This window comes from Cyprinus carpio, chromosome B10 (assembly GCF_018340385.1).
Source record: "Cyprinus carpio isolate SPL01 chromosome B10, ASM1834038v1, whole genome shotgun sequence".
Classification (NCBI taxonomy): domain Eukaryota; kingdom Metazoa; phylum Chordata; class Actinopteri; order Cypriniformes; family Cyprinidae; genus Cyprinus; species Cyprinus carpio.
In genome coordinates, this window is record NC_056606.1 from 15,085,848 (window position 1) to 15,101,341 (window position 15,494).

General features: G+C 36.0%; 1 protein-coding gene across 1 annotated transcript in view; it reads right to left on the bottom strand.

Moving 5' to 3' along the window:
• Positions 1-511: 511 nt before the first annotated feature.
• The window catches only part of LOC109072669 (homeobox protein PKNOX2-like), a 69,694-nt gene continuing 54,711 nt past the window's right edge, over positions 512-15,494 (bottom strand). The window contains exons 6-17 of the mRNA XM_042732018.1: positions 14,714-14,899; positions 13,800-13,935; positions 13,287-13,383; positions 11,102-11,240; positions 10,822-10,898; positions 10,485-10,663; positions 9,227-9,460; positions 4,736-4,927; positions 3,282-3,424; positions 2,365-2,579; positions 1,531-2,264; positions 512-974 (exon numbers count right to left, since the gene is read on the bottom strand). Coding sequence (XP_042587952.1) covers positions 916-974; positions 1,531-2,264; positions 2,365-2,579; positions 3,282-3,424; positions 4,736-4,927; positions 9,227-9,460; positions 10,485-10,663; positions 10,822-10,898; positions 11,102-11,240; positions 13,287-13,383; positions 13,800-13,935; positions 14,714-14,899 — 2,391 coding nt within the window. The 3' untranslated portion in view covers positions 512-915. The remainder of the gene's footprint in view (positions 975-1,530; positions 2,265-2,364; positions 2,580-3,281; positions 3,425-4,735; positions 4,928-9,226; positions 9,461-10,484; positions 10,664-10,821; positions 10,899-11,101; positions 11,241-13,286; positions 13,384-13,799; positions 13,936-14,713; positions 14,900-15,494) is intronic.

Sequence of the window (15,494 nt, forward strand, 5' to 3'; positions counted from 1 at the left end):
GAAGGTGATATTTCTCTCTAGGGTACAGGAGAAGAGTGCACAAGTCATGCTAGTCTGTAGGTATAAAAACGTGAAATATGCTCAGTTCATGTAGTCTTATTTCATTTGATGAAAAATATTTATTATGGAAAATATATGATACTGTTTAAAAGTTTGGGGTAGGTAAGATTTGTAATGTTTTTGAAAGGAGTTTCTTATGCTCACCATTTATTTGGTCAAAAATACAGTGAAAACAGTAATATTGTTATAACAATTTAAAATAACTATTTTCTATTGTAATATATTTTGAAATGTAATTTATTCCTGTGATGGCAAAGTTGAATCTTCAGCAGCCGCAGTCACATGATCCTTATATGCTGATTTGGTGCTCAAGAAACTAATATATACAAAAACTAATACCTCCTATCATCATCAATGCTTTTTGTATATTTATTCTTTAGGATTCTTTGAAAAATTACTTTTCTTCTGATCTCAGTCTTTTGAACAGTAACGTGGAAATGAACAAACAAAGCACAAATACAAACAAATTTTATTTCACTATACTTACAAAAGAGAATAAAAGGTCAAGTAAAGCATCCAGTTTTCAAAGAAGCATGGAATCCACAAACATCAGATAATAAGAATGAAAAGAATAAATAAAGATATAAAAATGCTCAAGTTTAAGAAGGCTTAACTATTGGAGGCTTTTCGAATTGTCAGTACAGACTTTTAGTTCTTATTCCTGAGGTGCTCTGTGTAAGAAATCCATAAGAATTATTTTAAATCCAGATTTGTTTGATTCTGGACTATAATGGAGGAATTTTTAGCTATTGGATGTTCTAGTCTATCTTCATCTTTAGTTCATCTCAGAGGTTTAGCTGTTCTACGGGGCCCTCTAGAGTCTGACAGTGCTGCTTCAGTCCATTGGCTGGTGCTTTAGGCAAAACAACATGTTGTAGTCTCCTTCAACTCATGGTACCCCTGGTGGTTAGGCTCTGTAAAGAGACAGAGAGTGCTGTTAGGGGCAAAAATTTGGGGTTGAAACCTGATGATAAGTGTTAAAAATAAAGTGCAGAGCTGCTAGAACTTATTAAGAATTTTTTTTTAAGCCTCCATTAGAACAGATAAAATTGTTTTATATGTACATTTTTTGTAATATATATAAGATATATTAGCAACGATTGCCCAGACTTCCAGAAAAGCAGTATGAATTAGGCCTATTAAGACTTTTTTCACTGATTTTAAATGTGGAATTCCATAAAACAGGTTATGGACATTTGGTAAAAAATATTAGCCAAATTTATTAAGAAACAAAAACACAATGTGCGTTGAGAAACAGACTCATATTTAAATGCTATATATGGCTCATCTTTTGCATATTATCTCTTAACACAAAAATAGTTTTTTACACATTCCGGGACACAAATGATTTCCAACACCATATATCATAAATTTAAGTCACTTTGATGATTTTCTGAACTTCCCATATGACAGCCACAAAAATGCCAATGAGCAGGATGCGTTTAAGTATATAGATGAGAGTGACTGTACCAAGCGTCATGTCTTGTTCCACAAGAGGGCGCTGCTCTGGACAGTTCACAGCGTTTCCTCTGGCTGCTCCCAGCACAGTCATGATGTCTACTAGATTGAGTTTGCCCTCCTCTCTGGCCTCTCTAATCTCCTCCTCGAGCTCCTCGGCAGCCTCCGCAGCCTCCTCGGCCTGCTCCCCCATCAGCACGCCCTTAGCACCCTTCAGCCGAGGAGGAGCGAGGGAGCAAACGGCCCTCAGGCGGCTGTACGATTGCAGCTGCGCTACGTTGGCGCGCAGAAAGAGAAGCAGCACGTTGAGATCGTTAAGCGGGCAGCCCAGTTTCTGACCGCTCATGAGCCCCAATCCTGGCAGCACCTCATAAAGGGAGAGGAAGGTTGTGTCCCAACAGAACAAACGCAGCAGGCTAAAGAGAACAATAGGAGCTAGCAGCACATAGACGGCACCGTTAGCTATGCTAATGACTTGGAACACAAGTAGGCCAGTCATTTTACACTGAACTAGCTCAGGCACCCAGGGCTGGTCACGGAGGAGGCCGGTGCGCACAAAGCAGCTGAATTCATCTTGTAGAAAGGCGGAGAGGTGGAAGTAGATCAGGTAGAGGCACGAGGCGGACATGAAGGTCAGGAGCAGGAAGCCTCGCAGGAAGAGCATGCTGACCAGGAAGTAGGAGCCATGCTTGCACTGCATGTATCTCTCCAGCAGGGGGTACTCAAAATAACGCTTGCGCTTGGCTCTAAAAAGAGAAAAATAAAAGGATTTCATGTTTAATATCTGAAAAAAACAATATATAATTTTTTTTTTTTTTTTTTTTTTTTTTTTTGAAAATAAGATACCTCTCAAGCTCAGCCTGAAACTGCAGTGGGTTTTCTGAGTGCTGTTTTAGGTCCAGGATGCTTTGAGCCAGGCGGACAGAGCGGTTGTAAGACTTGTCCAGCTCGTCGATGATGAAGAACAGGTCAGAGGTCAAGCTGGGCACGGCCAGATAGCGCCAGATCAGAGCCGGCAGGTACATCATCATGGCCATGACCAATAAGGAGTATGGAAACATCTGCACAAGCAAAACCATAACCAGTTCCGTCATGAGAAAAACGGTTTACTGTCGATTTACCATTGAGTTCATTTACCAAGTATTTATTTATTTATATTAATTTACTTGTTAAATATTACTTTGAATATTTGTATTAATATATGTATTTATGTAATAAATAAATATATTATTATTTTTTTCGATTATTAATTTTTTAACTCATTTATTTATACTATTAATATTTACTAATTCAGTAAAAATAATATATTATGTATATATTTATTTACAATATTAATATTTATTCATTTATTTATAATATTTATTATACTATATTGTTTATCTATGATATTAATTTTGATTTGCTTATTAAATAACATATTTAGTAATAATATACTATAACTTTTTAGAAGTATTAATCTTTCAGATTTGTCCCAAATGTATGAAATAATTAAAATTGACACAAATTAGATAATTGTTAAAAAAGTAAAATTCGGAGCTATAAAACTGATTTTTTTCATATAACATTCAGGTTCATATTTAAACTTGTGGCTTTAGACTAAATAGATTTAGCTTCAGATATCTTCTAAAACTCCATGTAAAATCAAGAGAAAAAAAGCAATGTTTCCAATTGCTTTCTATTTTATGACACTGTCTAGGAAAACAGCTGAGACATTTAAAAAATATATATAATTTGTGATGCATTTTCTGAATGTTTTTACTCACTTTATGAACCCACAGTGAACGTTCTTCTAAGTTCTCATCTGTGTCAAACTCATGGTGCATGAGAGAGTCCCAGCAGTACGTATCCACATATGCTGCCTGCTTCACTGTGAAGTTGTTGGGTGGAAAGCAGCTAATCTGTGGGCCTGGGAGGAGAAACAGAGAAAATGAACATGCTGAGACAAAATCACAGTATTCTAGCATCACTTGATGCTGTATAAGTGGAGAATCTGGGTGGCATGTCTATAATAGCACTAGATCTTTTTTCAGGGATACAGATGGTGAAACCACCAAGGCAGGCAGGACACACCCTTCTGTGGAGAGTTTTGCTGCCTGGCCGAGAGGGTGTGACCCAGCTGCTGAGAGGAGGCCAAGCCCTACTTTATATGGACCACTTAAACATCTGTGTCACCCTCCAAAACCTACAGTCAGCCTCCAGTTTACTGACTGAACACAACATGCCCCAACCAATGGCAATTATGGATAACTGAGCTCCACCAAACATCTGCAAATTATATGATACCAAACCAGGATAGATATTCATAGACATCTGAGTTTCCTAAAAATTCCATCTTAATCTATTTATGCCAGTAAATATACAGTGGGCCCAACATTTTTGATAATATAATAAAAATTGTATTAAAAAAAAGTTTGCTAGTTGACTTTTTGATCCTAATAAATTTATTCTGCCTTTTTCTTTCTTTCTCTTTCTTTCTTTCTTTCTTTCTTTCTTTCTTTCTTTCTTTCTTTGCCTCAAACTGCATTAGCATGTGATTTTCCTTCCACTGTAAAGTTTGTGTTGATGTATCCTAACCAATAACCTGACTGTTGTCAGACCATATCAGAAGGAGGGAGAATCAGTCAGCTTGCCTTGCACGTCTCACTTTAATTAACATATCTTCTCGTTAGTCTGAAATAGAGAACCGGGAAAGAGCAGACTGACTGTAATTACAGACCCTTGTCATCTCTACACGTCTCTCTTAATCATCCTCATGCCAATTAACATCTGTGTGAGCTGATTGCAGACCAGCTCCAGAGGAACTGATTGCAACCTCAAAGTCAACTGCCTACACAAAACAGACAGTTCTCTCCAATGCACTGTTGGCAGGAAAAGCTCAAGTTAGTGGCATTTATAGCCAGCAATTGGCACCCATACCAGGCAGTCACTAAAGATTTCTCCCCTGAAAGCAACTCCAGTTGGTTTGCGATATCATATAAACTGCTAATAATCATTAGCAGATGCTTAATTCTCATATTCCACCACGGCTTTCCTTCCTAAGCAGTGCAGATAGCACCGTCACCTCAGATGAACACTAATTACATCCAGCGTTCCATCAGTGCAGCCCTCAAGCTAATGGTCAGTCAATTAACTCAGGGGTTTGTGAAATTACTGCAGTGCCGCTCTGATGTCCTGTGATTCTCACACAGACACCAGAGAGAAGAAAAGAGCTGCTAACCAATAGAAATCTCTCTGGCAAAGGCCATGGACACCAGAAGGAGCGGCAGGCCCACAGAAATGAACTTGATGACTTTATCCAATGGCAAATCCAGCTCCAGGTATCGAATGCGATTGTCCCCATTACTGTCCCTCAGAAGGGCATCAGAGAGCATCGCCTGGGCAGCCGTATTGGCGATGGACATGCTGGCAACTGTGGATGGCAACAGAAAAGACCAAAAATATTATTCTGGTTAAAAGTTTCTTGGTTTAATCATCTGTGCTGTCATCCATATGGACATTTTGCATAAAATGTACATTAACATAAATATGAGTGTATAAGGGACAACTTAACTTATCAAATAGCACTTTGATGATATGGTTTAATAGCAAGAGATACAAGAAGACATAAAATGAATGATTAGTCTTACTTACAAGATAAAGTATCAAATTATGTGTTCCATGAAATTATTCCATTAAACAGTAATTATGTCTTCCATTAAATACGTTAGCAGCTATGTGAGTTCACATTAACCAAACCATTGATGTACTGCTACTTTAACACACAAGTGCTTGATTATTATATAGCACAATATTGTGATTTTTACACACTGCATACGGATCAGAATTATCGTCTTTTTAACCCGTTTTAACCCCGGGTTAAGAGAAGTTTCACACTGTTTTAACGCCGATTTTTAACCCTGGAATACCCTGAAACGATTCTCCGTAGCATCAAACAACCAATCACAAATAGAATAGGGTTTGCCTTATTAAATATTTGTAAGCTTTACAGTCACCTAAACTTTCATGTAGCCTACTTTGAAGGGGGGAATGAAATGTCAAACATAAAACAAATTAATTGGAGTGACGAAGAGTTTTGTTCTTACAATTGTGGTCTGAAAATTTATTGAGGACAAATAGGAAGTAAGGAAGGAATTAAAAGTGTCCCTATTATGTATTTTTGAAAATTAGCTTTCATGCTGTGTGTAATACAGCTCTAAGTGAATGAAAACACCCTGCAGAGGTTTAAATCTGAAAGTGCACCGTTTAAAAAGTTATTGTCTCTCAAAAGAAGTCGACTCTGAATCATTGAAACGAGTGGTTTTTAAAATGAATCCCAAGCCAAGTCATGTAGAGGACAACTTGAAACATTAGCATATTGCCCGCCCACTTGTTGGTGAAAATGCAAATTAATTCTTTGCCACTAGATGCTGTTTTTTTTTTTTTTTTGTAGCGGTAAAATGTTGCGTCCCAATTCGCCTACTTATACTAGACCATGGGTAGGCAACGTCAGTCCTGGAGTGCCGATGTCCTGCAGAGTTTAGCTCCAACCCTGAAAAAAAACCTCACTTGTCTGTAGCCGTAGTAATCCTGAAGACCTTGATAAGCTTGTTCAGGTGTATTTGATTAGGGTTAGAGCTAAACTCTGCAGGACAGCGGCACTCCAGGACCGACGTTGCCTATCCCTGTACTAGACTGTACGGGTAAAATAGCGCTGTCCCCGGTGATGGCTGAACACAAAGCAGCACTGCGCTCACAAATGCTGCTTTATCAGGCTTTACAGGTATGATCCATTCGGACCAATCATCGCAGATTAGCGTCACGTAAAGAAGGGGTTAAATCGTTGAGCGAATCGTTTGGGAGTCATTGAGCAAGTAAGGTAAAAATAAATGCATATTATAAGACAATGAAAGTGTTTTTTTGACCTTGCATGCATGTCAACCTGTTGTTGGGGACTCCCAAAACCAAAATATAAACCTTTCATTACCCATGATAGGGGCACTTTAAACCCAACAACAGCAACTCATGCCATTGATGTATTGGTCAAATCAATATGCTAATAAGAATTTAATAAATTAATTTGAATGTTAAACAGGTAGCGTTGTTTTCAAAGGTACAGTTACGAAACCCAGAATGTTCTGGATTAATTTCTAACCCAAGGTTTAAGGCTGTAAAATATGAAACTTTTTCATTTTAATCTATGGTTTAGAATGATGCAGGATTAATAGGCCTCTATTAAGTGTGGAAAAAAAAAGAAATAAAAAAAATATTACAGTACCTTATGATTTCCTTGCCCCGTAGATGAATGTATTGTGGATCAATCCAGCAGTAAACTGGTCCTGAGGCTGGAGAGGAGAGGGATGCTGACGTGGATCTTAAGTACTGGAGGAGGTCTAAGCGAAATGAGAGGCTGTACTGGGCTGGTTTACAGGGTAATTAAAAGAGTTAGAGAGGAATTTCAAGCCTGCTGGGGCAAAAGCAGAGAGGGAGAGGGTGGAGATGGACTGCAGATCTACTGAATTCCCTAACATGCCCATCAGTCCTGTGCCACCGATCCACTTCAAATGTACCCAGTTATGTGGCTTTTCTTGCCTCTGTCATTTCCCAGGTTATTTATATTCTCCAGCCCTGAACAGCCCTGCCTGAGAAGCCATGCTCAAGAGTGCATGTACAAGAATCCACAAACACTGTTATTTCAGATGCATACAGACCTTCACAAAGTTTAGAGCTACTTAGATTGTTGTTTAACCCATTCATCCCCAGAAGATGTTTATTTGAATGTACTGTGCAGCTTTTAGGCATAACTTTTATAGAAACCTATGCGAACATTCAGACTGAGGAGTTTTCAATCCAAGTAAACATCCAGAATTGGCCACGTAAATTAAACACCAGCGAGCTGTCTGCTCATGTGAAGGTGATTTATAACATCTTAAGTCACCCAAAAATATCCACAGATGGAAAAACAGTGGAGACTTCGGCAGTTGCCAGTGGCCTTGAATAGGTTTAAAAAAATCCTTGCAGGATATCATGAGGATTTATTTTTATTCACAGCTAGAGCTTGAGGTTATAGTTATTTAGGTTACAAAAATGATGACCAGAGTAACATTGTGGTTTAAGTAATTGTCAAGGCCTTGGGTCTATAGATATTGATACTGCAATTGTTGTGTTGCTCCTAAACCAATACAGACAACTATGCTTGTGAATATTATGATTCTGAACAACTAAACCTAAAAGTTATCAAAATAAATAAATAAATAACAATTTAAATATTAATGTTCTTTAAGTTTTAGTTTTGGTTATAGAAGTATATATTTTTTTTTTTTGTCACTTTTGTGAAGTTATTTTTGCATCGTTTATAAACCATGTTTTTTTTAATGAATATCTTGAATTATTGGGTTTTATAATAGCTATTTTATATATTTGTATTTTTTTTTTTTCAGTTTTAGTTTAGCGTTTCACCTTTTTTTGTCATCTAATATTAGTTTACTTTATTTTATTTTATCCTAATTTTAAATTTTATTTTTGAGTTTATACTTTTAAATTATAGTAATATAATATTGTTGTTATATTGATGGTTTTGAGTTGATTATTTATGTATTCATTTGTAGTAGCTATACTGTATATTAGTTTGCAAAATGACACCCAGGTCCATTAGAGACATAGTTTTTAATTATCAAAAATGATCTACTGAAACACAATAGATTATGACAACAATGTATACAAACAAATAATTAAAAAGCTCCCCTATTATCACTTGCTCTGGAAGAACCATTTAAAAAAACAACCAAGAAAAGGATCATGAGAAACATGTACTTCACAAAGACCAACTGCAATAACATTCAGAAACATCCTGTCTTTTCTAAACATCACATCAGAAACAGGCGATTAAATCTGTAGACACAGTAAGCCGAAAAGCTCAGAAACATCTTCACAGTTTTTGTTTCGTCCTTGACATAAAATAAAGATGGGCGTTTCAGGTTGTGATACGCACCTGTAAATATGTCTCTTTTTTTGTCCTGCAGTGTTCTTCAGTAAACGTCATTTGTAGGTCCTGCGGTTTCAGAAGGGCACGAGAGATTTGTTCCGTACGTGTAAGAGATGCTTGGCACTCTGCTTCGAGTCTCCCAACATGCGTTTGTTTCGAACGAGGCTGATGTTTTTTTCGGCGGACAGCATCCTTGTTGATTGTGCCACTGCTTTTTGACAGTTTGGAAAATAAATAGGAAGTGTCTGGGTAAAATGCATCACTATCAAATGTACATACATTGTGCTGTCAGGCATTTCTTTTTTAATCTTCGAAGACTGAATATTTCGTTAACTACAAAAATAAAAAGAAAAAAGAAAGAAACATGCCTAAAACATCCACTCATTGCATGGTTATCAATATGACTGTAAGAGGATAGACATTATGTCATGCTAAGACACCTGAGAACCAAAAAGACATATTAAACAAAGTAAGGCTTAAATGGATTATATGCATGAGAGTAGCATGAGCACTTGGCTAACGGCCCAATATACAGTACAATGTTCTTCTGTCCTCCTTCGAGTTCTCACTTTAACATGAATTTTATTCATTCATCGAGTCCATAACAGGCCCGTCCTCTTCATTCTAATTTGGATGTTCCACGGCACTTAGTGTCCACTGGAAACCTTCAGGCGGTGTTTAGATGTGTTGCCATGGGGATGAGTAGGAGTTTAGTCAGTTTTGACATTTTCGTCTATCTGATCCTTTATTCAAGTCCTTCGTTGTGGTTGAGGCCCAGATCTCTCCGAGCCATCTGTCTGCCTCCCTCGATTTCTTCATCTTCATCTTCCTCCTCGTCAATTCCCTCCTCTTCCTCCTCTTCATCGTCCTCCTCCTCTGTGCCGTCCATGGAATCCTCAGTTCCTCCCAGCATGGCTTGCTGCATCGCCAGCGTGGCGGAGTCTGAGGACAGAGACTGCAGGCCGTCCATGCCAAGAGAATCTGACACACATACACACAGAAACACAAACACGTCTTTTTTGAACTAACAGGTATTACTGTAAACTGTCAGTAACACTCATCCATTTTAAATAAAATTGGTAAAATGCTTTATGTTATTGCTCACCAAGGCTGTTTTTGTTTAATCAAAAGTAAACTGTTTTCTGTTTTAAAATATATTGCAATGTCATTTTTTCTTGTTATTTAAAAGCAAGTTTTCAGCTGCCATTCCTCCAGTCACATGATCCTTCATAAATCATTCTAACATGCTGAACATTTATTATTATTGGCTTTTCATATTTTTCTGGATTCTTTCATAAATAGGAATTTCAAAAGACAGCATTTATTTGAAATAGAAATCTTGTAACATTATGAATGAAATTATAAATAAAATATTTCTTTAATAACTTCACCTTAATGCACTAAATCACTTGAATGTATCCTTGTTGAATAAAAGCACTAATTTATTTTTACAGTCAATAAATCTACAAACTCAACCTTTTGAATGGTAGTGTGTATCTTTATGTTTAATGTGTTCACTACATAAACTATAATTTCCATTCCATTTCAAGCCTGAAAAAGTGACAGAAATAATTACAATCTCTGGGAAAAGTCATGAAAATGTATAAAGTGGATTTTATATATTTAACTTTGATAGAAGAGTAATTGTTTAAAACCTCTAAATTGATTAATATTTAGCATACTATCTTCCATTAAAGAACTGAATTGAACTGAACTGAAACAACTGACACTATTGTCTTCTGTAGAACTGCGTATAGCTGAATTGAACTCGTTTCATAACAGATGAACTTTGCAATTATTGAACTGAACCAACCGACCGACTTGAGTTGAATAATGGCACTATTGTCTTTTTAGAGCTGCTTTACAGCAGAATTCTCAATTTGTCTCATATTTGATGAAGTTTGCATTATTGATTCTGTTATTATCCTGTTCATTTCCCTGTGAAACAATCTGTATTATATAAAGTGCAAAAAACTTAACTAGAGAATGTGTTCATATTACATACTCTCTGAATTGTTTGAGGAGTGGGATCCGTGTGTCTGCAGGACTCCAGCTACAATGGAGTCGGGCCAGAAGCGCTGCGTGGGTCTGTGCTGAGATTTCATCTTCTTGGCTTTGGGAGCAGGGTCGGGATTACTGGCATCCAGCATGGGCTGCAGTATACGCCTGCGGGCGTTGATAAACCTTTCGAAAGACAGGAGAGAGAGAAAAAAGACACAGATAAGACATACCAGGATTTCTGCTAGATAGGCTACTACGTGTAAATCACACACAAGTTTGGTGATTTTGTTTGTGGCCATTAGATGGCGCCATTTTGCTGTGAATTACACTATCGCTCTTACCAGTTGTTCACCTGTAATAAGGTAAGATTTGTTTGTGCTGCGATCTGTCTTTTCTCGTCTTCTGTAGGATAAGGATGCTGGAAACCAAAAAGGAAATCATAAGGTATTATTTAAATGGTATAGCTTTATTTTTAGTATTTATAAGTAATTGAACATGTTTGTATTTATCTATGTAAGTTCTAACCAGCTATGATTAAAATTAAGTGCATTTTAAATTCCCCAAGCCTCTCTTTGGTTTGTAGGGCAATAATGTAAGAAGAAAACACTTCCTTTTTCTCACCATGAGATGCTGGAAGAGCCAGGAACGCATAATGTTTGTGGCATGTTTGGGAAGGACAAAAAAAAAAAAAAAAAAACCTCTTTTGTTTTTTGATTTCTTGTCATCGCCGTCCAAGAGTGAGCACAAGTCCAGGTTCACCGGAAGGAAGAGAGAAAAGAGACGAGAAAGTGAGCGGGGGAGAGGGAGGGGTAGTTGCCACGGAAACAAAGAGAGTCGCCAGTCACCATTTCTTTGGCAGGGGCAGGAATGCCTTCAGTCACCATAGCAACGCAATGGGAGTAATGATACCTAAAATTAAAGCCAAGGAGGGTACATTTACTGAAGGCTTTCATCAAGTAAAAGAGCTGTGGTAAATGCAGTCCATTTTTCTCTTTTCATCAAACTTATTATACGCTCAGAAGTACGATTAATGTAAGGCGAGCGGAAATGCAAAAGCGTTTTAATGGATGCATGCTAAATTAACTATTTATTTTCTTTCGGTTTATGCCATTCTGAGACTGGCGTATTAACATTTCAGAGAAGTTTAAGATGCATAATCTGCAAGAGCTCCGTGTGCGAATAAATAAATTAATAAAAGAAAAAGAAAAAGGAAAAATTAACATTTCCACTTTGAAAATAAGGATAATTAATTTCATGCTACCATTGCCACTGAAAGCCATAAAAAGCAGCAGCTCCCCACTGATTTTAAATTTTTTAAATAAATAAATAATAATCAAGCTCTAAAAACAACCTCCTCATTACATTTGCAGCTGGGTGTCATGTGGCTCTTTCCCCATTCCTCTACACACACACACACACACACACACACACACACACACACACACACACAGTGTGTAAGTGTGTGATTCAGGAAGCAGGGTGAATTAATTGGAGGCTTCATGCAGGGGTATTATTACTGAAAGCTTGTCGGAGATGTAGCTACGGGCGGAACTCTATTCCCAGCCTGCGTGTAGTGAAGCGCCTTGGCCCAAAGTTGGGTATCCACACAGGCTCCAGCTGTCTATCAAACCCCAACTCACCTGACTCCTAGTTGAGGCATTAAAATACAAACTAAGAGTTCTAGAATTCCTAAATAACTTGCATCCTGTACACACTCATGATCACCTCATTAATGCGGAATACCAATCAGCTTGAACTTTGACTTCATCAATAAAAAAGTGAGTTATAAAAGAGGAGCAAAAGCAAAAGAGTATATATGCACATGTATAAATTGTTTAAAAGCTAGTAATGACAGCTGAACAAAAACAATTCATAGTATTTGTTTAAATAAATTCATATATATATAATTTTAAATAACTTGTTTCTTTTATTTAATATTAATGAAAATATAATAAAAGTACAATGAATTAATTTAATGTAATAGAAATTATGTATATTTTTTCTAAAAAAAAAATTATTTTCAAAAAAAAAAACTATGGCAGAAATGAATGGAATAAAAGCAATTATATATATATATATTAATAATAACAATTTAGAATTTTCTTATAATTTATATATTTTCCCAATTTTGGGCTTTAATGAAACGAATGGAGAAAAAAAACTGAGGCAAGCAAAAATGCAAAAGCGTTTTACTGGATGCATGCTAAAGTCACTATTTTCTTTTGGTTGACATCATTCTGAGGTTTAAGATGCTTAATCTGCAAGAGCACAATATGTGAATAAATAAATAAATAAATATATTAATTAAACTAATATAAATTCATTTTAAAAAATCATAATCTTAAATAAATGTGTAAAACCATTCTTACATGAATGTTGCATTCACTTAATGGGACAATTATTGCATGAATGGACTTATTAATTATTTACACAGAAATCTGTTCTGCTTGTGTTTCATGTATAGGCCAATGCTGCTCTAAATTAATAGGCCTCAAAAAGAGTCATCATTAGCAGGCATCAACATATACAAAACATATATAAAAGTGTCTGAAGCCATGTAAATGCACAACAAATAATATTTATATAATATGTATATTTAAAAAAATCTATATTTGTAAATATTTAATATAGACAGAAAATATAAAGTGGATGGATATCATGTCAGAAAACTTCTTTTGCTTCTTTGCAACAGCAGCGATTCAGTGTTATAGACATGGTGCTGTAGTTTAGAAATAATTCAATAGATTTCTAGAGTTTCATTAGTTGTGAAGATACAGCCCTGCGAGCATGAGCGGTTACCCTCACCTGATTGTTTTGGATTTGGATGGTTCCATGTGGTAACCCCTGGGTCAACACCTGCCCCTGTGAGGTAACCATTGCCACCGGCTGATACAGCGTCCCGCCTGTGGGAATCAATCACAGACACAGGAGCGCGGTTATCACACACTTTACCTGCCTGTTAAAAACATACTCTAATTACCCTGCAGCACAAAAACAAACCATTTCACCTCCCTTTCACTGAGCCAAAATAAAACAAAAGGGTATTCGGAGTGGCTCAAGAGGAGAACAAAGAGTTCTTGTTTTGACGGTAATTAGCTTGATTTCACAGTAATTAGACATTCTTTATTCACAATGTGAAAGTATTGTTCTGTGTAACGAGAGAAAATTAGTAAAGAAAGCTATATAAATGTAGATAATGTACATGGAAGTCTGCATTTGTTTCCATTAGATGTCACGAATTTAGAAAGAAAAGCTTCTCTGGAAGCTGAAATCTCTGAATTTATAGCAAGCGAAAGGGACTGATGATTGGCCTCCTCACCTGAGACCACCTGAGAGTTGATAGTGGTCATGGCAACGTTGTTCTGTTGCAGTGAACCGGCAGGGACCACGATCCCAGAGGGGTTTACTGTGCTGGAGACAGAGGTGAGGGATGGGGATGAGTTCTGAAGCAGGTCCTGAAGAGGAGGACGAAACACTGGTTAGTGTCCACATTTCAATTTCTTGGGAAAAGAAATTTGGTAAAAATTAGGGCTGCCAATTTAACGTTTGTTTAGTATTATTTAAAAAAAATTATTTGCTAAAAAACTATTTAAAAAAATTATAATTAATACAATTAATTATGACTGTGGTAGACATTATGGCTGCCAATTTAACATTATTTTAGTGTGATTAAAAAACAATTAAAAGTTTAAAACGATGTTGCGATTTTAAATTTATTTTTGTTTTATTTAAAAATAAAAAAAATTAAAATTTTAAATTTAAATTTAAAATAATTTATATATTTATATATATATATATATATAACTTCATATTTATATTCATATTTATTTTTTATTTAATTTAATATAAATAACCCTATACATCTATACATGATTATGATTATTCATATTTACCTCAAACTTTTGAACAGTCAAGTATATATGATTAATTCTGATTAATCTGATCATTTAATGGGCATTTAAATTCACTTCTAATCAGTTGACTGTTCTACGTGAAATGTTCAAAAGTGTGTACTTTAAGTCTTCTCACGCAGAGGTCAGCAAAGTTCAGCAGGAACAGCAAGGGCAAGCCAGATGTGACCTTTCGCATCCCCGGGAGAGGAGCTTGTGTTCGTGCAAGTGTAAATGTTACTGGTGTGAGAGTTTGTGCATTCATATGACACTGTGTTTATGCGTTAGAAACAACCTTTAGCCTTTAGACTGAAGGTCTAGGGAGATTGTATTTGTGAGTGACCTGCTGCAGGCCGAGGTTGGTCTGTGATGGTGAGTACGGGCCGCCCAGGTCGTTCCGTAGCAGATTGTCACTGTGCATCTTGGTCTTGAGGCAGGTGATGTAACGGTTGCAGAAGTCTTTACAGAGCTCGTTCACCTTCTCCAGCTCCAGCAGGTGAATCCGCAACACCTGGATCGCCTTTACCATCTACATCAACACACAAGCAGATACTGGAATGAGTTTATGAAAAAGTCTTGCATTAGAGTGGTCTAAACCAGTGTTTTTTTTGTATTATTCATATTTTATAATATTTATGCCTATTTTGAATCAGCTTTTATTTTTATCTCTTTTAGTTTTTAAGTGCTTTTGTCTTTTTAATTCATGTATACAGTTTTAGAACTTTTTTCAGGTAGTTGCCAAGGTGAGGCAAAATTTTACCTCTAATATTTATATATTTTATTTTATTTCAGCTTTATTTAAATTACCAGAAATTATATTTACTGTAGTAGTTTTAGTGCTAATTAACAATAACAAGACTGGCCTACACAATAATTTTGCAAGATGCCAATAATAAAAATTAAATTAAAAATACAACATTAAAACTGACAAAAAGAGCAAAGTGAGAAAATACAGTCAGTAAAATACCAATTGGTATTATAAATAAATAAATACAGTAAATAAATAGAGTAAATAAATAATGTCATTGTTTTTAAATATATAATTTTAAATGTATTTATTTATTTATTTTCATCAGTTCCTCACACTTAACTATAATACAAATTTTTGAAGACATATATTGTGC